The sequence below is a fragment of the Oncorhynchus mykiss genome, chromosome 8 (assembly GCF_057628025.1).
Source record: "Oncorhynchus mykiss isolate SJ-2025 chromosome 8, ASM5762802v1, whole genome shotgun sequence".
NCBI lineage: Eukaryota > Metazoa > Chordata > Actinopteri > Salmoniformes > Salmonidae > Oncorhynchus > Oncorhynchus mykiss.
This window is the reverse complement of record NC_143029.1, coordinates 91,434,776-91,462,498: the sequence shown is the minus strand read 5'-3', so window position 1 is coordinate 91,462,498 and position 27,723 is coordinate 91,434,776. Positions and strand designations below refer to the sequence as shown.

The 27,723-nt window shown below is 44.8% G+C and overlaps 1 protein-coding gene across 3 annotated transcripts in view; it reads right to left on the bottom strand.

The window, feature by feature from the left end:
• usp33 (ubiquitin specific peptidase 33) overlaps window positions 1-27,723 on the bottom strand; it is a 76,931-nt gene that overhangs the window by 12,256 nt on the left and 36,952 nt on the right. For all 3 annotated transcript variants that reach the window (XM_090182983.1, XM_090182984.1, XM_090182982.1), the window contains exons 14-20: window positions 23,085-23,189; window positions 22,933-22,978; window positions 22,661-22,841; window positions 14,469-14,595; window positions 7,035-7,204; window positions 6,794-6,875; window positions 5,104-5,212 (exon numbers count right to left, since the gene is read on the bottom strand). In XM_090182983.1, the coding sequence (XP_090039109.1) occupies window positions 5,104-5,212; window positions 6,794-6,875; window positions 7,035-7,204; window positions 14,469-14,595; window positions 22,661-22,841; window positions 22,933-22,978; window positions 23,085-23,189 (820 nt within the window). The remainder of the gene's footprint in view (window positions 1-5,103; window positions 5,213-6,793; window positions 6,876-7,034; window positions 7,205-14,468; window positions 14,596-22,660; window positions 22,842-22,932; window positions 22,979-23,084; window positions 23,190-27,723) is intronic.

The following is a 27,723-nucleotide window of genomic DNA, read 5'->3' as shown; positions in this document are numbered from 1 at the left end:
AACCAGATTGCATAGCGGAGAAGGTACGGTGAGATTCGAAACGGTCAGTAATCTTTTTGTTGACTTGGCTTTCGAAGACCTTAGAAAGGCAGGGCAGGATGGAAATAGGTCTATAACAGTTTGGGTCTAGAGGCAGGGCAGGATGGAAATAGGTCTATAACAGTTTGGGTCTAGAGGCAGGGCAGGATGGATATAGGTCTATAACAGTTTGGGTCTAGAGGCAGGGCAGGATGGATATAGGTCTGTAACAGTTTGGGTCTAGAGCGTCTCCCCCTTTGAAAAGGGGGATGACAGCGGCAGCATTCCAATCTATGGGAATCTCAGACAATATGAAAGAGGTTGAACAGGCTAGTAATAGGGGTTGCAACAATTGCTGCGGATAATTTTAGAAAGAGAGGGTCCAGATTGTCTAGCCCGGCTGATTTGTAGGGGTCCAGATTTTGCAGCTCTTTCAGAACATCAGCCATTTGGATTTGGGTGAAGGAGAAGTGGGGGAGGTTTGGGTGAGTTGCTGTGGGGAGCGCAGGGCTGTTGACCGGGGTAGGGTTAGCCATGTGGAAAGCATGGCCAGCCGTAGAAAAATGCTTATTGAAATTCTCAATTATTGAGGATTTATCGGTAGTGACACTGTTTCCTATCCTCAGTGCAGTGGGCAGCTGGGAGGAGGTGCTCTTGTTCTCCATGGACTTTACAGTGTCCCAGAACTTTTTGGAGTTTGTACTACAGGATGCAAATTTCTGTTTGAAAAAGCTAGCCTTAGCTTTCCCAACTGCCTGTGTATATTGATTCCTAACTTCCCTAAAAAGTTGCATAAAACAGGGGCTGTTCGATGCTAATATAAAACGGGGGCTATTCGATGCTAATGCAGAACGCCACAGGATGTTTTTGTGCTGGTCAAGGGCATACAGGTCTGGAGTGAACCAAGGACTATATCTATTCCTGGTTCAACATTTTTTTTGAATGGGGCATGCTTATTTAAGATGGTGAGGAAGGCACTTTTAAAGAATAGCCAGGCATGATCTACTGACGGGATGAGGTCAATGTCATTCCAGGATACCCCGGCCAGGTCGATTAGAAAGGCCTGCTCGCAGAAGTGTTTTAGGGAGCGTTTGACAGTGATGAGGGGGTGGTCGTTTGACCGCAGACCCATTACGGATGCAGGCATCGCTGAGATATTGGTTGACAACAGCAGAGGTATTTGGAGGGCAAGTTAGTTAGGATGATATCTACAAGGGTGACCATGTTTACGGATTTGGGGGTTGTACCTGGTAGGTTCATTGATCATTTGTGTGAGATTGAGGGCATCAAGCTTAGATTGTAGGATGGCCGGGGTGTTAAGCATATCCCAGTTTAGGTCACCTAGCAGCACGAGCTCAGAAGATAGATGGGGGGCAATCAATTCACATATGGTGTCCAGCACAGCTGGGGGCTGAGGGTGGTCTATAGCAAGCTGCAACGGTGAGAGACTTGTTTCTGGAAAGTTGAATTTTTAGAAGTAGAAGCTTGAATTGTTTGGGTACAGACCTGGATAGGATGACAGAACTCTGCAGTAGATTGCAACACCGCCCTCTTTGGCAGTTCTATCTTGGCGGAAAATGTTATAGTTAGGGATGGAAATTTCAGGGGTTTTGGTGGTTTTCCTAAGCCAGGATTCAGACACGGCTAAGACAGAGTTGGCAGAATGTGCTAAAGCAGTGAATAAAGCAAACTTAGGGAGTAGGATTCTAATGTTAACATGCATGAAACCAAGGTTTTTATGGTTACAGAAGTCAACAAATGAGAGCACCTGGAGAGTAGGAGTCTTTGTGATGGAGTGTGAGAAAATACACTGCAGCTGTGGGCTCCTCTCCCTCCCAGAAGGGTTCAGATGTGGAGGTGGGAGAAGGAAGTGAATGCCAGGGAGGCAGCCTTATGGCCATGATTAATAAGTAGTTATGTATTCATTTTATTTATAGTTATTCATTTTCCACTGTTTTTGGTGAAGTCCTGCTAGAGAAGACAGATGTTGGGCCCAGTTATCCCGCTAGCTTTGTTTCTTTCTCTCGTGTGACTCACACATTTCAGTTAATTACTATAGCTCCCACCTTGGGCCAATCAGTGTGATTTTGTAGATGCCGGATCAAAATTGCAAGACGCATCGTTCACCCAAGTTTCGTAAAAATTAAAATAAATAAAAATAGGGCCAGTGCTCTCAGACATAGCGTGTAAATAGGGAAGGGAAAGGGAGATACCTACTCTGTTGCACAACAATGCATTCAACCAAAATGTGTCCTAGTCATGTCAGGACTGGATATTGTTGTAATGTTTAAGTCACTCTGATATCACAGACATGGGAAAATGTATAGAATAGCAAAGAAATGTTGCTTTAAAATGCGTATGTCAAAATATTCTCTCTGCTTACAACGGTGGTAGCAGTTTGTGCCCATAGAAATAGACGTGGCGCGTGCCAGCAGGGGGTGTGGGCACGGCATGTCCCCCAGTGCTGGAAGGGGGGCACGGCATGTCCCCTAGTGCTAGCTTTAGTCAGTGTGTCTATAGTACGGGTGGTTTATCTGTAGTCAGTGTGTCTATAGTACGGGTGGTTTAGCTGTAGCCAGTGTGTCTATAGTACAGGTGGTTTAGCTGTAGTCAGCCAGTGTGTCTATAGTACAGGTGGTTTAGCTGTAGTCAGCCAGTGTGTCTATAGTACAGGTGGTTTAGCTGTAGTCAGCCAGTGTGTCTATAGTACGGGTGGTTTAGCTGTAGTCAGCCAGTGTGTCTATAGTACGGGTGGTTTAGCTGTAGCCAGTGTGTCTATAGTACGGGTGGTTTAGCTGTAGTCAGCCAGTGTGTCTATAGTACGGGTGGTTTATCTGTAGTCAGCCAGTGTGTCTATAGTACGGGTGGTTTATCTGTAGTCAGCCAGTGTGTCTATAGTACGGGTGGTTTATCTGTAGTCAGCCAGTGTGTCTATAGTACGGGTGGTTTATCTGTAGTCAGTGTGTCTATAGTACGGGTGGTTTATCTGTAGTCAGTGTGTCTATAGTACGGGTGGTTTATCTGTAGTCAGTGTGTCTATAGTACGGGTGGTTTATCTGTAGTCAGTGTGTCTATAGTACGGGTGGTTTATCTGTAGCCAGTGTGTCTATAGTACGGGTGGTTTAGCTGTAGCCAGTGTGTCTATAGTACGGGTGGTTTAGCTGTAGCCAGTGTGTCTATAGTAAGGGTGGTTTAGCTGTAGTCAGCCAGTGTGTCTATAGTACGGGTGGTTTAGCTGTAGTCAGCCAGTGTGTCTATAGTACGGGTGGTTTATCTGTAGTCAGTGTGTCTATAGTACGGGTGGTTTATCTGTAGTCAGTGTGTCTATAGTACGGGTGGTTTATCTGTAGCCAGTGTGTCTATAGTACGGGTGGTTTATCTGTAGCCAGTGTGTCTATAGTACAGGTGGTTTAGCTGTAGCCAGTGTGTCTATAGTACGGGTGGTTTAGCTGTAGCCAGTGTGTCTATAGTACGGGTGGTTTAGCTGTAGCCAGTGTGTCTATAGTACGGGTGGTTTATCTGTAGCCAGTGTGTCTATAGTACGGGTGGTTTATCTGTAGTCAGCCAGTGTGTCTATAGTACGGGTGGTTTATCTGTAGCCAGTGTGTCTATAGTACGGGTGGTTTATCTGTAGTCTGTGTCTATAGTACGGGTGGGTTTAGCTGTAGCCAGTGTGTCTATAGTACGGGTGGTAGTAGCTGACACCAGGTCCATCTGTCTCCATACATTAATGATGAACCACTGTCTTTGTCTCAGACTCAGCCCCTCGTCTCCTGCTGGGGCAGAGGGCTAATGCCAATCAAATAGAATTACGACCTCATTGACTTGAATGGGGACGCCATTCTAGTCATTCTATTTCTAGGGCTACAGCACAGTCACCATCAGTCACCTCATCGACTGGTTAACTAACTACACCAGAGAATACCCGTTCACACACAAGCTGCCTTCTAATTCCCCACTAGTATTGAAAACTTTGTTAACCATCCTGAAATTCCCAGGTTTTCCAGAAATCCTGGTTGGAATATTTCCAGGAATCCTGGTTGGAATATTTCCAGGAATCTGGAGGGAGGGAATAAGCAGGTAATCCTGGTTGGAATATTTCCAGGAATCTGGAGGGAATAAGCAGGTAATCCTGGTTGGAATATTTCCAGGAATCTGGAGGGAATAAGCAGGTAATCCTGGTTGGAATATTTCCAGGAATCTGGAGGGAATAAGCAGGTAATCCTGGGAATTTCGGGAAGGTTATCAGAATTTGTGCACCGTTTACCATTGATTTAAAATTATTGGATTTTTAAACTGCATACATACAGTTGAAGTTGGATGTTTACATACACCTTGGCCAAATACATTTAAACTCAGCTTTTCACAATTCCTGACATTAAATCTTAGTAAAAAATTCCCTGTTTTCAGTCAGTTAGGATCCCCACTTTATTTTAAAAATGTGAAATGTCAGAATAATAGTAGAGAATGATTTCAGCTTACATTTCTTTCATCACATTCCCAGTGGGTTAGAAATGTACATGCACTCAATTAGTATTTGGTAGCATTGCCTTTAAATTGTTGATCTTGGGTCAAATGTTCTGGGTAGCCTTCCACAAGCTACCAACAATAAGTTGGGTGATTTTTGGCCCATTCCTCCTGACAGAGCTGGTGTAACAGTCAGGTTTGTAGGCCTCCTTGCTCGCACACGCTTTTTAGGTTCTGCCCACACATTTTCTATAGGATTGAGATCAGGGCTGTGTGATGGCCACTCCATTCCCATTATGTCAATTAGCCTATCAGAAGCTTCTAAAGCCATGACATCATTTTCCGGAATTTTCCAAGCTGTTTAAAGGCACAGTCAACTTAAGTGTATGTAAACTTCTGACCCACTGGAATTGTGATACAGTGAAAAGTGAAATAATCTGTCTGTAAACAATTGTTGTAAAAATTACTTGTGTCATGCACAAAGTAGATGTCCTAACCGACTTGCCAAAAACTATAGTTTAACAAGAAATGTGGAGTGGTTGAAAAACGAGTTTTAATGACTCAAACCTCCAACTTCAACTGTAGGTTAGAGGCCATTCCCACCATATTTCTCCTTACCCGGACAAACATGTCCAACTCAGTCTTGCGTCTCTTCTCCAACTTCTCAATCTCCGTCTGGCACGTGTGACACACATACAGGTGGTTGACAGCAGGCCCGCCTCCATACCTGAACAGACCAATCACAGCTTACTAACACACCTGACCAGTGACCACAGACTTTCAGCATCTTGGGCGTAATATATACTGCATCTCTAATGGGTGTTTACCTGCTGTAGAGGTTAGAACATTCTCTCTTCATTAGAATATCTACCTGCTGTAGAGGTTAGGACATTCTCTCTTCATTAGAATATCTACCTGCTGTAGAGGTTAGGACATTCTCTCTTCATTAGAATATCTACCTGCTGTAGAGGTTAGGACATTCTCTCTTCATTAGAATATCTACCTGCTGTAGAGGTTAGGACATTCTCTCTTCATTAGAATATCTACCTGCTGTAGAGGTTAGGACATTCTCTCTTCATTAGAATATCTACCTGCTGTAGAGGTTAGGACATTCTCTCTTCATTAGAATATCTACCTGCTGTAGAGGTTAGGACATTATCTCTTCATTAGGACATTATCTCTTCATTAGGACATTCTCTCTTCATTAGAATATCTACCTGCTGTAGAGGTTAGGACATTCTCTCTTCATTAGAATATCTACCTGCTGTAGAGGTTAGGACATTCTCTCTTCATTAGAATATCTACCTGCTGTAGAGGTTAGGACATTCTCTCTTCATTAGAATATCTACCTGCTGTAGAGGTTAGGACATTCTCTCTTCATTAGAATATCTACCTGCTGTAGAGGTTAGGACATTCTCTCTTCATTAGAATATCTACCTGCTGTAGAGGTTAGGACATTCTCTCTTCATTAGAATATCTACCTGCTGTAGAGGTTAGGACATTCTCTCTTCATTAGAATATCTACCTGCTGTAGAGGTTAGGACATTCTCTCTTCATTAGAATATCTACCTGCTGTAGAGGTTAGGACATTCTCTCTTCATTAGAATATCTACCTGCTGTAGAGGTTAGGACATTCTCTCTTCATTAGAATATCTACCTGCTGTAGAGGTTAGGACATTCTCTCTTCATTAGAATATCTACCTGCTGTAGAGGTTAGGACATTCTCTCTTCATTAGAATATCTACCTGCTGTAGAGGTTAGGACATTCTCTCTTCATTAGAATATCTACCTGCTGTAGAGGTTAGGACATTCTCTCTTCATTAGAATATCTACCTGCTGTAGAGGTTAGGACATTCTCTCTTCATTAGAATATCTACCTGCTGTAGAGGTTAGGACATTCTCTCTTCATTAGAATATCTACCTGCTGTAGAGGTTAGGACATTCTCTCTTCATTAGAATATCTACCTGCTGTAGAGGTTAGGACATTCTCTCTTCATTAGAATATCTACCTGCTGTAGAGGTTAGGACATTATCTCTTCATTAGGACATTATCTCTTCATTAGGACATTCTCTCTTCATTAGAATATCTACCTGCTGTAGAGGTTAGGACATTCTCTCTTCATTAGAATATCTACCTGCTGTAGAGGTTAGGACATTCTCTCTTCATTAGAATATCTACCTGCTGTAGAGGTTAGGACATTCTCTCTTCATTAGAATATCTACCTGCTGTAGAGGTTAGGACATTCTCTCATTAGAATATCTACCTGCTGTAGAGGTTAGGACATTCTCTCTTCATTAGAATATCTACCTGCTGTAGAGGTGGTCCCACACGTTCTGAGGCAGCATCACGACCAGATCATCAATGAAGGCTGCTTTGGCAGGCGGCACACCTGATAACACAACATTTAAAAACACTATAACCACTTCATTATGAGCTTCATTTAGTCAATAACATTTCCATTTCTCTCAACTTCTATTGATGAAATGACTCGGACTAGTACAAGCCATCGATTGATTGATTGATTGGACAGATTCAGCGATCTCCACACCTCCGTGTGAACAGAGGAAGTTGTCGTTGGAGATTGGTCCAGGCTCAGCAAAGGTCTTGAACTTGTTGAGCCACTGTCTGGAGACGTAGAACTGTAGCAGGCTGGGCTCTGTCATGTTCAGTAGACCGGTAACCCTCCTCCTCTCCTTCAGCGCCTCCTCGTTGCTCTTCCTGGAGGGGAACACAATCATTAAGGCTAAACTGAAGAAATTAAGATTGGCACTAAATCGGCATTTTGCATTTTATTGATGGCAATTTGAATGCACAGAGACACCGTGACGAGATCCTGAGGCCCATTTTATGCCATTCATCCTCCACCATCACCTCAAATCAAGCTTTATTTATACAGCATATTTCAGACATGGAATGCAACGCAATGTGCTTTACAGGAATACAATTTATAAAAAAACAATAAATAAAAGCTGAAATATTTACAAGACAAACAGATTTAAAAAACTAAAGAATGACTGAACTACTAAAAAACACCCAGAGGAAAAGCAAAGCTAAAAATATGTGTTTTAAGATCTATTTTAAATGTCCACAGTTTCAGCCCCCCTCAGGTTCTCTGGCAGGCTGTTCCAGAGACTGGGGCCATAGTAACTAGAGACTGGGGCCATAGTAACTAGAGGCTGGGGCCATAGTAACTAGAGGTTGGGGCCATAGTAACTAGAGACTGGGGCCATAGTAACTAGAGGCTGGGGCCATAGTAACTAGAGGCTGGGGCCATAGTAACTAGAGGCTGGGGGCATAGTAACTAGAGGCTGGGGGCATAGTAACTAGAGGCTGGGGGCATAGTAACTAGAGGCTGGGGGCATAGTAACTAGAGGCTGGGGGCATAGTAACTAGAGGCTGGGGGCATAGTAACTAAAGGCTGGGGGCATAGTAACTAAAGGCTGGGGGCATAGTAACTAGAGACTGCCTCTCCATGCCTCTTGGTCCCCTCAGGGTCTCTGGTTGGGAGAATAATAACTAAAGGCTGTCTCTCCAAATCAAATCAAATCAAATCAAATTTTATTTGTCACATACACATGGTTAGCAGATGTTAATGCGAGTGTAGCGAAATGCTTGTGCTTCTAGTTCCGACAATGCAGTAATAACAAGTAATCTAACTAACAATTCCAAAACTACTGTCTTGTACACAGTGTAAGGGGATAAAGAATATGTACATAAGGATATATGAATGAGTGATGGTACAGAGCAGCATAGGCAAGATACAGTAGATGGTATCGGGTACAGTATGTACAATGAGATGAGTATGTAAACAAAGTGGCATAGTATAGTATAAAGTGGCTAGTGATACATGTATTACATAAGGATACCGTCGATGATATAGAGTACAGTATATACGTATGCGTATGAGATGAATAATGTAGGGTAAGTAACATTTATATAAGGTAGCATTGTTTAAAGTGGCTAGTGATATATTTACATAATTTCCCATCAATTCCCATTATTAAAGTGGCTGGAGTTGAGTCAGTGTCAGTGTGTTGGCAGCAGCCACTCAGTGTTAGTGGTGGCTGTTTAACAGTCTGATGGCCTTGAGATAGAAGCTGTTTTTCAGTCTCTCGGTCCCAGCTTTGATGCACCTGTACTGACCTCGCCTTCTGGATGATAGCGGGGTGAACAGGCAGTGGCTCGGGTGGTTGATGTCCTTGATGATCTTTATGGCCTTCCTGTGACATCGGGTGGTGTAGGTGTCCTGGAGGGCAGGTAGTTTGCCCCCGGTGATGCGTTGTGCAGACCTCACTACCCTCTGGAGAGCCTTACGGTTGAGGGCGGTGCAGTTGCCATACCAGGCGGTGATACAGCCCGCCAGGATGCTCTCGATTGTGCATCTGTAGAAGTTTGTGAGTGCTTTTGGTGACAAGCCGAATTTCTTCAGCCTCCTGAGGTTGAAGAGGCGCTGCTGCGCCTTCTTCACGATGCTGTCTGTGTGAGTGGACCAATTCAGTTTGTCTGTGATGTGTATGCCGAGGAACTTAAAACTTGCTACCCTCTCCACTACTGTTCCATCGATGTGGATAGGGGGGTGTTCCCTCTGCTGTTTCCTGAAGTCCACAATCATCTCCTTAGTTTTGTTGACGTTGAGTGTGAGGTTGTTTTCCTGACACCACACTCCGAGGGCCCTCACCTCCTCCCTGTAGGCCGTCTCATCGTTGTTGGTAATCAAGCCTACCACTGTTGTGTCGTCCGCAAACTTGATGATTGAGTTGGAGGCGTGCGTGGCCACGCAGTCGTGGGTGAACAGGGAGTACAGGAGAGGGCTCAGAACGCAACCTTGTGGGGCCCCAGTGTTGAGGATCAGCGGGGAGGAGATGTTGTTGCCTACCCTCACCACCTGGGGGCGGCCCGTCAGGAAGTCCAGTACCCAGTTGCACAGGGCGGGGTCGAGACCCAGGGTCTCGAGCTTGATGACGAGCTTGGAGGGTACTATGGTGTTGAATGCCGAGCTGTAGTCGATGAACAGCATTCTCACATAGGTATTCCTCTTGTCCAGATGGGATAGGGCAGTGTGCAGTGTGGTTGAGATTGCATCGTCTGTGGACCTATTTGGGCGGTAAGCAAATTGGAGTGGGTCTAGGGTGTCAGGTAGGGTGGAGGTGATATGGTCCTTGACTAGTCTCTCAAAGCACTTCATGATGACGGATGTGAGTGCTACGGGGCGGTAGTCATTTAGCTCAGTTACCTTAGCTTTCTTGGGAACAGGAACAATGGTGGCCCTCTTGAAGCATGTGGGAACAGCAGACTGGTATAGGGATTGATTGAATATGTCCGTAAACACACCGGCCAGCTGGTCTGCGCATGCTCTGAGGGCGCGGCTGGGGATGCCATCTGGGCCTGCAGCCTTGCGAGGGTTAACACGTTTAAATGTCTTACTCACCTCGGCTGCAGTGAAGGAGAGACCGCATGTTTTCGTTGCAGGCCGTGTCAGTGGCACTGTATTGTCCTCAAAGCGGGCAAAAAAGTTATTTAGTCTGCCTGGGAGCAAGACATCCTGGTCCGTGACTGGGCTGGGTTTCTTCCTGTAGTCCGTGATTGACTGTAGACCCTGCCACATGCCTCTTGTGTCTGAGCCGTTGAATTGAGATTCTACTTTGTCTCTGTACTGGCGCTTAGCTTGTTTGATAGCCTTGCGGAGGGAATAGCTGCACTGTTTGTATTCGGTCATGTTACCAGACACCTTGCCCTGATTAAAAGCAGTGGTTCGCGCTTTCAGTTTCACACGAATGCTGCCATCAATCCACGGTTTCTGGTTAGGGAATGTTTTAATCGTTGCTATGGGAACGACATCTTCAACGCACGTTGGTCCTGGGCTTTGGGATAGTTAAAATGCTGCCTCTCCATGCCTCTTGGTCCTGGGCTTTGGGATAGTTAAAAGGCTGTCTCTCCATGCCTCTTGGTCCCAGGCTTTGGGATAGTTAAGGCTGTCTCTCCATGCCTCTTGGTCCCCTCAGGGTCTCTGGTTGGGAGAATAATAACTAAAGGCTGTCTCTCCATGCCTCTTGGTCCTGGGCTTTGGGATAGTTAAAAGGCTGTCTCTCCATGCCTCTTGGTCCCAGGCTTTGGGATAGTTAAAATGCTGCCTCTCCACGCCTCTTGGTCCTGGGCTTTGGGATAGTTAGAAGGCTGCCTCTCCATGCCTCTTGGTCCTGGGCTTTGGGATAGTTAAAAGGCTGTCTCTCCATGCCTCCTGGTCCTAGGCTTTGGGATAGTTAAGGCTGTCTCTCCATGCCTCCTGGTCCTAGGCTGCCTCTCCATGCCTCTTGGTTCTGGGCTTTGGGATAGTTAAAAGGCTGTCTCTCCATGTCTCTTGGTCCAAGGCTTTGGGATAGTTAAAAGGCTGTCTCTCCATGCCTCCTGGTCCTAGGCTTTGGGATAGTTAAGGCTGTCTCTCCATGCCTCTTGGTCCTAGGCTTTGGGATAGTTAAGGCTGTCTCTCCATGCCTCTTGGTCCTGGGCTTTGGGATAGTTAAGGCTGTCTCTCCATGCCTCTTGGTCCTGGGCTTTGGGATAGTTAAGGCTGTCTCTCCATGCCTCTTGGTCCTGGGCTTTGGGATAGTTAAAAGGCTGCTCTCTCCATGCCTCCTGGTCCTAGGCTGTCTCTCCATGCCTCTTGGTCCTTGGCTTTGGGATAGTTAAAAGGCTGCTCTCTCCATGCCTCCTGGTCCTAGGCGGTCTCTCCATGCCTCTTGGTCCTGGGCTTTGGGATAGTTAAAAGGCTGTCTCTCCATGCCTCTTGGTCCTTGGCTTTGGGATAGTTAAAAGGCTGTCTCTCCATGCCTCTTGGTCCTTGGCTTTGGGATAGGTAAAAGGCTGTCTCTCCATGCCGTTTGGTCCTGGGCTTTGGGATAGTTAGAAGGCTGTCTCTCCATGCCTCTTGGTCCGAGGCTTTGGGATAGTTAAGGCTGTCTCTCCATGCCTCTTGGTCCGAGGCTTTGGGATAGTTAAAAGGCTGTCTCTCCATGCCTCTTGGTCCTAGGCTTTGGGATAGTTAAAAGGCTGTCTCTCCATGCCTCTTGGTCCGAGGCTTTGGGATAGTTAAGGCTGTCTCTCCATGCCTCTTGGTCCTGGGCTTTGGGATAGTTAAAAGGCTGCCTCTCCATGCCTCTTGGTCCAAGGCTTTGGGATAGTTAAGGCTGTCTCTCCATGCCTCTTGGTCCAAGGCTTTGGGATAGTTAAAAGGCTGTCTCTCCATGCCTCTTGGTCCTGGGCTTTGGGATAGTTAAAAGGCTGTCTCTCCATGCCGTTTGGTCCTGGGCTTTGGGATAGTTATAAGGCTGTCTCTCCATGCCTCTTGGTCCTGGGCTTTGGGATAGTTAAAAGGCTGTCTCTCCATGCCTCTTGGTCTTTGGCTTTGGGATAGTTAAGGCTGTCTCTCCATGCCTCTTGGTCCTGGGCTTTGGGATAGTTAAAAGGCTGTCTCTCCATGCCTCTTGGTCCTGGGCTTTGGGATAGTTAAGGCTGTCTCTCCATGCCTCTTGGTCCTGGGCTTTGGGATAGTTAAAAGGCTGCTCTCTCCATGCCTCTTGGTCCTGGGCTTTGGGATAGTTAAGGCTGTCTCTCCATGCCTCTTGGTCCTGGGCTTTGGGATAGTTAAGGCTGTCTCTCCATGCCTCTTGGTCCAAGGCTTTGGGATAGTTAAAAGGCTGTCTCTCCATGCCTCTTGGTCCTGGGCTTTGGTTAGTTAAAAGGCTGTCTCTCCATGTCTCTTGGTCCTGGGCTTTGGGATAGTTAAAAGGCTGTCTCTCCATGTCTCTTGGTCCTGGGCTTTGGGATAGTTAGAAGGCTGTCTCTCCATGCCTCTTGGTCCGAGGCTTTGGGATAGTTAAGGCTGTCTCTCCCTGCCGTTTGGTCCTGGGCTTTGGGATAGTTAAGACTGTCTCTCCATGCCTCTTGGTCCGAGGCTTTGGGATAGTTAAAAGGCTGTCTCTCCATGCCTCTTGGTCCCAGGCTTTGGGATAGTTAAAAGGCTGTCTCTCCATGCCTCTTGGTCCTGGGCTTTGGGATAGTTAAAAGGCTGTCTCTCCATGCCTCTTGGTCCTGGGCTTTGGGATAGTTAAAAGGCTGTCTCTCCATGCCTCTTGGTCCTGGGCTTTGGGATAGTTAAAAGGCTGTCTCTCCATGCCTCTTGGTCCTGGGCTTTGGGATCGTTAAAAGGCTGTCTCTCCATGCCTCTTGGTCCTGGGCTTTGGGATAGTTAAGGCTGTCTCTCCATGCCTCTTGGTCCTAGGCTTTGGGATAGTTAAAAGGCTGTCTCTCCATGTCTCTTGGTCCAAGGCTTTGGGATAGTTAAAAGGCTGTCTCTCCATGTCTCTTGGTCCAAGGCTTTGGGATAGTTAAAAGGCTGTCTCTCCATGCCTCTTGGTCCTAGGCATTGGGTTAGTTAAAAGGCTGTCTCTCCATGTCTCTTGGTCCAAGGCTTTGGGATAGTTAAAAGGCTGTCTCTCCATGCCTCTTGGTCCTAGGCATTGGGGTAGTTAAAAGGCTGTCTCTCCATGCCTCTTGGTCCTAGGCATTGGGTTAGTTAAAAGGCTGTCTCTCCATGCCTCTTGGTCCCAGGCTTTGGGATAGTTAAAAGACCAGAGGACCTGAGGGACCTACTGGGTACATAACTTAAAGCATGTCTGACATGTCTTGAGGTGCAAAATCATGGATTTATTTAAAAACCAATAGAAGAATCTTCAAAATAATTCTAAAACTAGCAGGCAGCCAGTACAGAGACCTTAAAACGGGTGTAATGTGTTCTCTGTCTGGTCTTGGTCAGTACCCTGCAGCATTCTGTATGTTTTACAGTACAGAGACCTTAAAACCAGTGTAATGTGTTCTCTGTCTGGTCCTGGTCAGTACCCTGCAGCATTCTGTATGTTTTACAGTACAGAGACCTTAAAACCAGTGTAATGTGTTCTCTGTCTGGTCCTGGTCAGTACCCTGCAGCATTCTGTATGTTTTACAGTACAGACACCATTAAACTGGTGTAATGTGTTCTCTGTCTGGTCTTGGTCAGTACCCTGCAGCATTCTGTACGTTTTACAGTACAGAGACCTTAAAACCAGTGTAATGTGTTCTCTGTCTGGTCTTGGTCAGTACCCTGCAGCATTCTGTATGTTTTACAGTACAGAGACCATTAAACTGGTGTAATGTGTTCTCTGTCTGGTCTTGGTCAGTACCCTGCAGCATTCTGTATGTTTTACAGTACAGAGACCATTAAACTGGTGTAATGTGTTCTCTGTCTGGTCCTGGTCAGTACCCTGCAGCATTCTGTATGTTTTGTAGTTGAACAATGGCTTTCTTGGGTAGACCAGACAGGAGAGCATTACAGTAGTCAAGCCTGCTTGTAATAAAAGCATGGATGAGTCTCTATATCAGCCTGAGAGAGAAACGGCTACATCTTGGCAATGTACCTCAGGTGGTAAAAAGCTATTTTGGTCACATTCCTAATGTGTGATACAACATTTAGTTTAGAATCGAAAATAACACATTTTTTAAGGTATCTGTGACCAACAGATGCATATCGGTATTCCCAGTCATGTATAATTCATAGATTAGGGCACGATTTCCTTATATTAACTGTAATTTAGTAAAATATTTTAAAATATTGCATTTATACTTTTGTTCAGTGTAAATTATAATCTAACACTGCCTCAAGGGAGGATTTAGTGTAAATTATAATCCAACACTGCCTCAAGGGAGGATTTAGTGTAAATTATAATCTAACACTGCCTCAAGGGAGGGCTCAAATCTTGGCAGATTAGAATGTTGTTGATATCTGTAAACAGGAAGTCACCCCACAGGGTATCATTACGTCATAGATTCACTCTCGGGTTGGTGGTTATGCTGTGTTGCTTTGTGCACAGAGATCCTATTAAATTACTACATGTAATTCTATGGTTTTGTCTATTAAATGACAATGTAATTCTATGGTTTTGTATCTTACTTGTAGAACAGGACGTAGGCCTCAGCGTTCTGGACGCAGGACTCTGACACCTCCGTGACGCTCTGGTCGTCAAACTCATACCACAGGTTGTTCAGGTCATTCCTGCAGTAGGCTATGTAGTGACCACCTGGGAGGAGGAGAACAGGTTGTTCAGGTCATTACTACAGTAGGCTATGTAGTGACCACCTGGGAGGAGGAGGAGGAGAACAGGTTGTTCAGGTCATTACTACAGTAGGCTATGTAGTGACCACCTGGGAGGAGGAGGAGGAGGAGAACAGGTTGTTCAGGTCATTACTACAGTAGGTTGTTCAGGTCATTACTACAGTAGGTTGTCCAGGTCATTACTACAGTAGGTTGTTCAGGTCATTACTACAGTAGGTTGTTCAGGTCATTACTACAGTAGGTTGTCCAGGTCATTACTACAGTAGGTTGTTCAGGTCATTACTACAGTAGGTTGTTCAGGTCATTACTACAGTAGGTTGTCCAGGTCATTACTACAGTAGGTTGTTCAGGTCATTACTACAGTAGGTTGTTCAGGTCATTACTACAGTAGGTTGTCCAGGTCATTACTACAGTAGGTTGTTCAGGTCATTACTACAGTAGGTTGTTCAGGTCATTACTACAGTAGGTTGTCCAGGTCATTACTACAGTAGGTTGTTCAGGTCATTACTACAGTAGGTTGTCCAGGTCATTACTACAGTAGGTTGTTCAGGTCATTACTACAGTAGGTTGTCCAGGTCATTCCTACAGTAGGTTGTTCAGGTCATTACTACAGTAGGCTATGTAGTGACCACCTGGGAGGAGGAGGAGGAGAACAGGTTGTTCAGGTCCTTACTACAGTAGGCTATGTAGTGACCACCTGGGAGGAGGAGGAGGAGAACCGGTTGTTCAGGTCATTACTACAGTAGGCTATGTAGTGACCACCTGGGAGGAGGAGGAGGAGAACAGGTTGTTCAGGTCATTACTACAGTAGGTTGTCCAGGTCATTCCTACAGTAGGTTGTTCAGGTCATTACTACAGTAGGCTATGTAGTGACCACCTGGGAGGAGGAGGAGGAGAACAGGTTGTTCAGGTCCTTACTACAGTAGGCTATGTAGTGACCACCTGGGAGGAGGAGAACAGGTTGTTCAGGTCATTACTACAGTAGGCTATGTAGTGACCACCTGGGAGGAGGAGGAGGAGAACAGGTTGTTCAGGTCATTACTACAGTAGGTTGTCCAGGTCATTCCTACAGTAGGTTGTTCAGGTCATTACTACAGTAGGCTATGTAGTGACCACCTGGGAGGAGGAGGAGGAGAACAGGTTGTTCAGGTCATTACTACAGTAGGCTATGTAGTGACCACCTGGGAGGAGGAGGAGGAGAACAGGTTGTTCAGGTCATTACTACAGTAGGCTATGTAGTGACCACCTGGGAGGAGGAGGAGGAGGAGAACAGGTTGTTCAGGTCATTACTACAGTAGGTTGTTCAGGTCATTACTACAGTAGGTTGTCCAGGTCATTCCTACAGTAGGTTGTTCAGGTCATTACTACAGTAGGCTATGTAGTGACCACCTGGGAGGAGGAGGAGGAGAACAGGTTGTTCAGGTCATTACTACAGTAGGCTATGTAGTGACCACCTGGGAGGAGGAGGAGGAGGAGAACAGGTTGTTCAGGTCATTACTACAGTAGGCTATGTAGTGACCACCTGGGAGGAGGAGGAGGAGAACAGGTTGTTCAGGTCCTTACTACAGTAGGCTATGTAGTGACCACCTGGGAGGAGGAGGAGGAGAACAGGTTGTTCAGGTCCTTACTACAGTAGGCTATGTAGTGACCACCTGGGAGGAGGAGGAGGAGAACAGGTTGTTCAGGTCATTCCTACAGTAGGTTATGTAGTGACCACCTGGGAGGAGGAGGAGGAGAACAGGTTGTTCAGGTCATTACTACAGTAGGTTGTCCAGGTCATTCCTACAGTAGGTTGTTCAGGTCATTACTACAGTAGGCTATGTAGTGACCACCTGGGAGGAGGAGGAGGAGAACAGGTTGTTCAGGTCCTTACTACAGTAGGCTATGTAGTGACCACCTGGGAGGAGGAGAACAGGTTGTTCAGGTCATTACTACAGTAGGCTATGTAGTGACCACCTGGGAGGAGGAGGAGGAGAACAGGTTGTTCAGGTCATTACTACAGTAGGTTGTCCAGGTCATTCCTACAGTAGGTTGTTCAGGTCATTACTACAGTAGGCTATGTAGTGACCACCTGGGAGGAGGAGGAGGAGAACAGGTTGTTCAGGTCATTACTACAGTAGGCTATGTAGTGACCACCTGGGAGGAGGAGGAGGAGAACAGGTTGTTCAGGTCATTACTACAGTAGGCTATGTAGTGACCACCTGGGAGGAGGAGGAGGAGGAGAACAGGTTGTTCAGGTCATTACTACAGTAGGCTATGTAGTGACCACCTGGGAGGAGGAGGAGGAGGAGAACAGGTTGTTCAGGTCATTACTACAGTAGGCTATGTAGTGACCACCTGGGAGGAGGAGGAGGAGAACAGGTTGTTCAGGTCATTACTACAGTAGGTTATGTAGTGACCACCTGGGAGGAGGAGGAGGAGGAGAACAGGTTGTTCAGGTCATTACTACAGTAGGCTATGTAGTGACCACCTGGGAGGAGGAGGAGGAGAAGAACAGGTTGTTCAGGTCATTACTACAGTAGGTTGTCCAGGTCATTCCTACAGTAGGTTGTTCAGGTCATTCCTACAGTAGGTTGTTCAGGTCATTCCTACAGTAGGTTGTTCAGGTCATTACTACAGTAGGTTGTCCAGGTCATTCCTACAGTAGGTTGTCCAGGTCATTCCTACAGTAGGTTGTTCAGGTCATTCCTACAGTAGGTTGTTCAGGTCATTCCTACAGTAGGTTGTTCAGGTCATTCCTACAGTAGGTTATGTAGTGACCACCTGGGAGGAGGAGGAGAACAGGTTGTTCAGGTCATTCCTACAGTAGGTTGTTCAGGTCATTACTACAGTAGGTTGTCCAGGTCATTCCTACAGTAGGTTGTCCAGGTCATTACTACAGTAGGTTGTCCAGGTCATTCCTACAGTAGGTTGTCCAGGTCATTCCTACAGTAGGTTGTTCAGGTCATTCCTACAGTAGGTTGTTCAGGTCATTCCTACAGTAGGTTGTTCAGGTCATTCCTACAGTAGGTTGTTGTTCAGGTCATTCCTACAGTAGGTTGTCCAGGTCATTCCTACAGTAGGTTATGTAGTGGCCACCTGGTGTTGAAAGTGTAGTTCATCCAACAGTAGTGAATGTACTTCTACACAGCAATGTTCCTGGAGCGTCCCAATAATATCTCCTTTCATTCACTACTTCCCACAAATCTTAAAGCATTTGGATTGGTGGAGGCACGAGCGTGTCACTAGTGGGAGTTTCCACCAGATTTATTTTACCAGTCATTTCCTTTCAAATCAGTGAAAGGAAAGTGAACAAGTGCACACTTAGGGAGGAAGGAGAGATCATTAGGAAGTAGCCATAGAGGAGGTTGGAGAAGGTTGGAGAAGGTTAAAAGTAAATTGAATCAAAAATGTGCTTTGCAACATTCTCTGTCAACAGGTAAATCACTGTCAACAGGGACATTCTCTGTCAACAGGGACATGTTGACTTATGGACCGGACCCTTCCCAACAATTAATTTTATAATTGAAAAATAACAACAAGAAATAAACAAAAACACTGAGTAATGCTAACTTGGCTATATACACACACAGGGTACCAGTTAGCTAGACAAGAAGAACACGGTAGTGAGAGGAACTTAAACCACTGCATGGATCTGTCCCAATCTCAATGAATCACGTTCAGTTTATAATTAATTATACAGCCTCATAGGAGGGCCAACCAAAAACCATCATCTACCTCACAATGTCTACATCATCTGTTTAACAATGTTCAGAACGTTGGGGAATTGTCTCCGCTCAATCTACACATCTATACATTACCACATCTATACATCACCACATCTATCCTACACATCACCACATCTATACATCACCACATCTATCCTACACATTACCACATCTATCCTACACATTCCCACATCTATCCTACACATTCCCACATCTATCCTACACATTCCCACATCTATCCTACACATTACCACATCTATCCTACACATTACCACATCTATACATTACCGCATCTATCCTACACATTACCACATCTATCCTACACATTACCACATCTATCCTACACATTACCACATCTATCCACATCCATCCTACACATTCCCACATCCATCCTACACATTCCCACATCCATCCTACACATTCCCACATCTATCCTACACATTCCCACATCTATCCTACACATTCCCACATCTATCCTACACATTCCCACATCTATCCTACACATTACCACATCTATCCACATCTATCCTACACATTCCCACATCTATCCTACACATTACCACATCTATCCACATCTATCCTACACATTCCCACATCTATCCTACACATTCCCACATCTATCCTACACATTCCCACATCTATCCACATCTATCCTACACATTCCCACATCTATCCTACACATTACCACATCTATCCTACACCTTCCCACATCTATCCTACACATTACCGCATCTATCCTATACATTCCCACATCTATCCTACACATTACCACATCTATCCACATCTATCCTACACATTACCACATCTATCCTACACATCACCACATCTATACATCACCACATCTATCCTACACATTACCACATCTATCCTACACATTCCCACATCTATCCTACACATTCCCACATCTATCCTACACATTCCCACATCTATCCTACACATTACCACATCTATCCTACACATTACCACATCTATACATTACCGCATCTATCCTACACATTACCACATCTATCCTACACATTACCACATCTATCCTACACATTACCACATCTATCCACATCCATCCTACACATTCCCACATCCATCCTACACATTCCCACATCCATCCTACACATTCCCACATCTATCCTACACATTCCCACATCTATCCTACACATTCCCACATCTATCCTACACATTCCCACATCTATCCTACACATTACCACATCTATCCACATCTATCCTACACATTCCCACATCTATCCTACACATTACCACATCTATCCACATCTATCCTACACATTCCCACATCTATCCTACACATTCCCACATCTATCCTACACATTCCCACATCTATCCACATCTATCCTACACATTCCCACATCTATCCTACACATTACCACATCTATCCTACACCTTCCCACATCTATCCTACACATTACCGCATCTATCCTATACATTCCCACATCTATCCTACACATTACCACATCTATCCACATCTATCCTACACATTACCACATCTATCCTACACATCACCACATCTATACATCACCACATCTATCCTACACATTACCACATCTATCCTACACATTCCCACATCTATCCTACACATTCCCACATCTATCCTACACATTCCCACATCTATCCTACACATTACCACATCTATCCTACACATTACCACATCTATACATTACCGCATCTATCCTACACATTACCACATCTATCCTACACATTACCACATCTATCCTACACATTACCACATCTATCCACATCCATCCTACACATTCCCACATCCATCCTACACATTCCCACATCCATCCTACACATTCCCACATCTATCCTACACATTCCCACATCTATCCTACACATTCCCACATCTATCCTACACATTCCCACATCTATCCTACACATTACCACATCTATCCACATCTATCCTACACATTCCCACATCTATCCTACACATTACCACATCTATCCACATCTATCCTACACATTCCCACATCTATCCTACACATTCCCACATCTATCCTACACATTCCCACATCTATCCACATCTATCCTACACATTCCCACATCTATCCTACACATTACCACATCTATCCTACACCTTCCCACATCTATCCTACACATTACCGCATCTATCCTATACATTCCCACATCTATCCTACACATTACCACATCTATCCACATCTATCCTACACATTACCACATCTATCCTACACATTACCACATCTATCCTACACATTACCACATCTATCCTACACCTTCCCACATCTATCCTACACATTCCCACATCTATCCTACACATTACCACATCTATCCTACACCTTCCCACATCTATCCTACACATTCCCACATCTATCCACATCTATCCTACACATTACTACATCTATCCTACACATTCCCACATCTATCCTACACATTCCCACATCTATCCTACACATTACCACATCTATCCACATCTATCCTACACATTCCCACATCTATCCTACACATTACCACATCTATCCACATCTATCCTACACATTACCACATCTATCCTACACCTTCCCACATCTATCCTACACATTACCGCATCTATCCTATACATTCCCACATCTATCCTACACATTACCACATCTATCCACATCTATCCTACACATTACCACATCTATCCTACACATTACCACATCTATCCTACACCTTCCCACATCTATCCTACACATTCCCACATCTATCCACATCTATCCTACACATTACCACATCTATCCTACACATTACCACATCTATCCTACACCTTCCCACATCTATCCTACACATTCCCACATCTATCCACATCTATCCTACACATTACTACATCTATCCTACACATTCCCACATCTATCCTACACATTCCCACATCTATCCTACACATTACCACATCTATCCTACACATTACCGCATCTATCCTACACATTACCACATCTATCCACATCTATCCTACACATTACCACATCTATCCTACACATTACCACATCTATCCTACACATTACCACATCTATCCTACACCACAACTATCCTACACATTCCCACATCTATCCTACACATCACCACATCTATCCTACACCACAACTATCCTACACATTACCACATCTATCCTACACATTCCCACATCTATCCACAACTATCCTACACATTACCACATCTATCCTACACCACAACTATCCTACACATTACCACATCTATCCTACACCACATCTATCCTACACATTACCACATCTATCCTACACATTACCACATCTATCCTACACCACAACTATCCTACACATTCCCACATCTATCCTACACATCACCACATCTATCCTACACCACAACTATCCTACACCACATCTATCCTACACATTACCACATCTATCCTACACCACAACTATCCTACACCACATCTATCCTACACATTACCACATCTATCCTACACCACAACTATCCTACACATTCCCACATCTATCCTACACATCACCACATCTATCCTACACCACAACTATCCTACACATTACCACATCTATCCTACACATTCCCACATCTATCCACAACTATCCTACACATTACCACATCTATCCTACACCACAACTATCCTACACATTACCACATCTATCCTACACCACAACTATCCTACACATTCCCACATCTATCCACAACTATCCTACACATTACCACATCTATCCTACACATTCCCACATCTATCCTACACCACAACTATCCTACACATCACCACATCTATCCTACACCACAACTATCCTACACATTACCACATCTATCCTACACATTCCCACATCTATCCACAACTATCCTACACATTACCACATCTATCCTACACCACAACTATCCTACACATTACCACATCTATCCTACACCACATCTATCCTACACATTCCCACATCTATCCTACACCACAACTATCCTACACATTACCGCATCTATCCTACACCACAACTATCCTACACATTACCACATCTATCCTACACATTCCCACATCTATCCACAACTATCCTACACATTACCACATCTATCCTACACCACAACTATCCTACACATTACCACATCTATCCTACACCACATCTATCCTACACATTCCCACATCTATCCTACACCACAACTATCCTACACATTACCACATCTATCCTACACCACATCTATCCTACACATTCCCACATCTATCCTACACATTACCACATCTATCCTACACCACATCTATCCTACACATTCCCACATCTATCCTACATTTCTATAACTATCCTACATTTCTATAACTATCCTACATTTCTATCTGAAAGCTCTAGCATCCTCCCATCTTAGAGGGGGCTTGGCCAGTGGCCCGGATGGAACACTCACTGCTGGCGGTGCCATGGTGACAGATGACCGACAGCAGGTCGTAGGAGGTGGTGTGGGCGGAGCTATCCTTGGCCAGGAAGGGCTGCAGGTCCAGGCCCTCCAATGGGAAGGAGACGTGAGTCCCGATCTTAGTGGAGAACATCAGCTCGTGTCTAAACCGCTTCAGGTGGATGCACAGGATCTGGAGGGGATGACAAATAATTTAATATTCAACTGTGGTTTAGTAGTTGTGACATAACTTGATGGCTTTTCTAATGCGTTGGAGCACTCACCTCAGGAACACTCTGAACTTTACAGAATTTCACTCCGTTCCGTAATCTAGGAGAATATTTTAAAAATCAGTCTTTATTCATGTAGGAGTTTAACTTCCGTCATCTAACAATTTAAAATCTCATTTTTAAAGTGGGAGTTGTGAGGTACTCACTTCTTGCATTTCTCACAGCTGTACATGTTGTCTCCTTTCAGCTCGTCCCGGGCAAAGAAGGCAGCCAGACAGTCCTGTAGGGTCACCACAGGACCCCAGAACCAGCTGGAACACACAGTTTAACCATTAACGGACTAGACTTTACACAACTCACTAGCGATGTGTTTATCAGCTTTAACCAATGAATACCGTTGTTTTTCGGGTCACTTGGTGTCAGCAGACTATCTGACTATGTTGACCCCTAAACAACACACTCTGGGCTCCATTTTCGGCTGGCGTTAAGGCGGCGCTAGTGTCAAATGCTCTTTTCGACTTGTAAAAGCCAGCGCTCCGCTTTTTTCCAACCCTAGCCTTAGGGCTAGTAATTCACCTGTCTTATATCAGCTCGCTAGAGCTTTTCCGTGTCCTCAAAACGTGTGCCAATGTGCCAATTTCAAGCAACTCTACTGGTGATATTTAAGACTCACCAAATGCTGGTCTTAGCGGTTATGCAAATCGGTTATGGCACCAATTATTCAGTGGAGGCGTACAGTATTTTATTTAACGAGGCAAGTCAGTTAAGAACAAATTATTATTTACAATGGCGGCCTACCCGGGCCAAACCCGGACGATGCTGGGCCCAATTGTGCTCCGCCCTATGGGACTCCCAATCACGGCCGGTTGTGATACAGCCTGGAATCGAACCAGGGTCTGTAGTGACGCCTCTAGCACTGAAACGCAGTGCCTTAGACCGCTGAGGCACTTGGGAGCCTAATCAGTAGTCAATAAACAATATTTATTTCAAATATCACGAGCAGCAAAACAGTCAAACATTCCCCCTTTCTTCTTTATATTGGACATTATTTTTGTCCTTACAGCGTCTGTGAAAAGTTTGGATTTATGTGCGATGCCCACTGAATGAAAGGTGTCAGTGACTGTAGGAAGTGTGTTTAGGAACATTAAGTTATTACAATAGACTGCTAGACTGTTTTTCCTTTATCCTTGGCCACTTTCATCTGTTGGTCCCAACTGTCAAATAGCGGGGAATTCTGATCGCTGTCCTTGGTGCTGAACCCACTGTAGCCTAGACTACAGTGGAGGCTGGTGAGGGGAGGATGGCTCATAATAATGTCTGGAACAGCGCAAAAGGAATGGCATCAAACCCCTGGAAACCATTTATTTGATACCGTTCCACCAATTCCGCTCCAGCCGTTACCACGAGCCCGTCCTCCCCAATTAAAGTGCCACCAGCCTCCTGTGCTAGACTATTAGTTTACCTTTCACATGGCAAAGTCACCAACAGGCCATATCAGGCGATGGTAGGCTAATCTTATTTTAATGTTTTGGGCAATGTCCAACTGTCCATGGCTTGAATATGCATGGCATTTTCTAAATGTGAATGTGTATAAACTAATATTTCCATGTTAAAGCCAATAAAATAAAAAAGTTAATTGGCTACATTGCTGTTATAACGAGAAATACCATTAAATAAACTAGACTAACATCCATGCCTCCTGCCAGAGCCCTTCGGCCAACGTGTGAACACAGCCTTATCCTCATGGAACGAGACATGGGATTTATGATACGTTCCTGACCCCATCCTATGTAGAAAAAAATATATAGTTGTTGGTTTAAAATAATTTAATGAGTTTTATATCAAATGAGACATTAAAAAACAACTATCAAAACGTATTAAAAATGGTTCACCATCTATGGGTTTATGGTGACAACTTACATGGCTGATTTTCATCTGCTAATTCTGGACAAGTGCCAATCTGATCAGTAATATTGATTAATTATGACATTTGCGAGCAGTAGAGTGGACATTCCCTCTTCCTCTATGGATCTTTATCCAGCTCTTGGGAACAGGTTGGACGTGTGGAAAACCCAGTCAGCGTTCCCTGTATTATACACCCACGGGGAGCAATGGTGGTGCCCGGAACTGTCTATTTAAAACAAAACATTTCATTTTTAGTAGTTGTCCTGCTGAAAGGTGAATTCATCTCCCAGTGTCTGGTGGAAAGCAGACAGCCAGGGTTTCCTCTAGGATTTAGCCTGTGCTTAGCGCCATTCTAGTTCCTATTTATCCTGAAAAACTCCAGTCATTAACAATTACAAGCATGCGCATAATTATTTATATATATTTTTTTACCTTTATTTAACTAGGCAAGTCAGTTAAGAACAAGTGGGTTAACTGCCTTGTTATGGGGCAGAACAACAGATTTTTACCTTGTCAGCTCAGGGGTTTGAACTTGCAACCTTCCGGTTACTAGTCCAACACTCTAACCACTAGGCTACCTGCCGCCCCTCCCCTCTAACCACTAGGCTACCTGCCGCTCCTAATGATTTAGCAACCACTATGCTTGAGAGTCTTATTCAGTAATGGATATGGGTTTTACTTTAGTACCTTGTTGCAAACAGGAAGCATGTTTTTGGAATATTTTTATTCTGTACAGGCTTCCTTCTTTTCACTCTGTCATGTAGGTTAGTATTGTGGAGTAACTACAATGTTGTTGATCCATCCTCAGCTTTCTCCAATCATAGCCATTAAACTCTGAGACTGTTTTAAAGTCACCATTGGTCTCATGGTGAAATCCCTGAGCGGTTTCCTTCCTCTCCGGCAACTGAGTTAGGAAGGACGCCTGTATCTTTGTAGTGACTGGGTGTATTGATACACCATCCAAAAGTGTAATGAAAAACTTGACCATGTTCAAATAGATATTCAATGTCAGATGTTTCATTTTATTTGTACCCATCTACCAATAGGTACCTTTCTTTGTGAGGCATTGGAAAACCTCCCTGGTCTTTGTGGTTGATTCTGTGTTTTAAATTCACTGCTTCGACTGAGGGACCTTACAGATAATTGTATGTGTGGGGTACAGAGATGAGGGACCTTACAGATAATTGTATGTGCAGGGTACAGAGATGAGGGACCTTACAGATAATTGTATGTGCAGGGTACAGAGATGAGGTAATCGTTCAAAAATCATGTTAAACACACAGAGTGAGCCCAGGCAACTTATTATGTGACTCATTAAGCACATTCTTACTCCTGAACTATTTAGGCTCACCATAACAAAGAGGTTGAATACTTATTGACTGAAGACATTTCCGGTTTTAATTTGGTTTATTTGTAAAAATGTCTGAAAACATAATTTCACTTTGACATGAGGGTGTATTGTGTGTAGGCCAGTGACATTTTAATGTCATCCATTTTAATGCTGTAACACAACATGTGGAGAAAGTCAAGAGGTGGGGATACCTCCCGAAGGCCCCGTGGGGATACCTCCCGAAGGCCCCGTGGGGATACCTCCCGAAGGCCCCGTGGGGATACCTCCCGAAGGCCCAGTGGGGATACCTCCCGAAGGCCCAGTGGGGATACCTCCCGAAGGCCCAGTGGGGATACCTCCCGAAGGCCCAGTGGGGATACCTCCCGAAGGCCCAGTGGGGATACCTCCCGAAGGCCCAGTGGGGATACCTCCCGAAGGCCCTGTAGTAATGTATTAAGTAACTAATAACATAACAGATGTGTTTGCATTTGGATTTATTATGGATCCCGAACAGTTCCTGTCAAGGCAGCAGCTACTCTTCCTGGGGTGTACCCATAAGGGGGTATAATAGTTAGGGTCACCAGGCTGTCTGTACCCACAAGGGGGTATAATAGTTAGGGTCCCCAGGCTGTCTGTACCCATTAAAGGGTATAATAGTTAGGGTCACCAGGCTGTCTGTACCCATTAAAGGGTATAATAGTTAGGGTCACCAGGCTGTCTGTACCCATAAGGGGGTATAATAGTTAGGGTCCCCAGGCTGTCTGTACCCATTAAAGGGTATAATAGTTAGGGTCCCCAGGCTGTCTGTACCCATTAAAGGGTATAATAGTTAGGGTCACCAGGCTGTCTGTACCCATTAAAGGGTATAATAGTTAGGGTCCCCAGGCTGTCTGTACCCATTAAAGGGTATAATAGTTAGGGTCCCCAGGCTGTCTGTACCCATTAAAGGGTATAATAGTTAGGGTCCCCAGGCTGTCTGTACCCATTAAAGGGTATAATAGTTAGGGTCCCCAGGCTGTCTGTACCCATTAAAGGGTATACTAGTTAGGGTCACCAGGCTGTCTGTACCCATTAAAGGGTATAATAGTTAGGGTCACCAGGCTGTCTGTACCCATTAAAGGGTATAATAGTTAGGGTCCCCAGGCTGTCTGTACCCATTAAAGGGTATAATAGTTAGGGTCACCAGGCTGTCTGTACCCATTAAAGGGTATAATAGTTAGGGTCCTAGGGTCACCAGGCTGTCTGTACCCATTAAAGGGTATACTAGTTAGGGTCACCAGGCTGTCTGTACCCATTAAAGGGTATAATAGTTAGGGTCACCAGGCTGTCTGTACCCATTAAAGGGTATAATAGTTAGGGTCACCAGGCTGTCTGTGCCCATTAAAGGGTATAATAGTTAGGGTCCCCAGGCTGTCTGTACCCATAAGGGGGTATAATAGTTAGGGTCCCCAGGCTGTCTGTACCCATTAAAGGGTATAATAGTTAGGGTCCCCAGGCTGTCTGTACCCATTAAAGGGTATAATAGTTAGGGTCCCCAGGCTGTCTGTACCCATTAAAGGGTATAATAGTTAGGGTCCCCAGGCTGTCTGTACCCATTAAAGGGTATACTA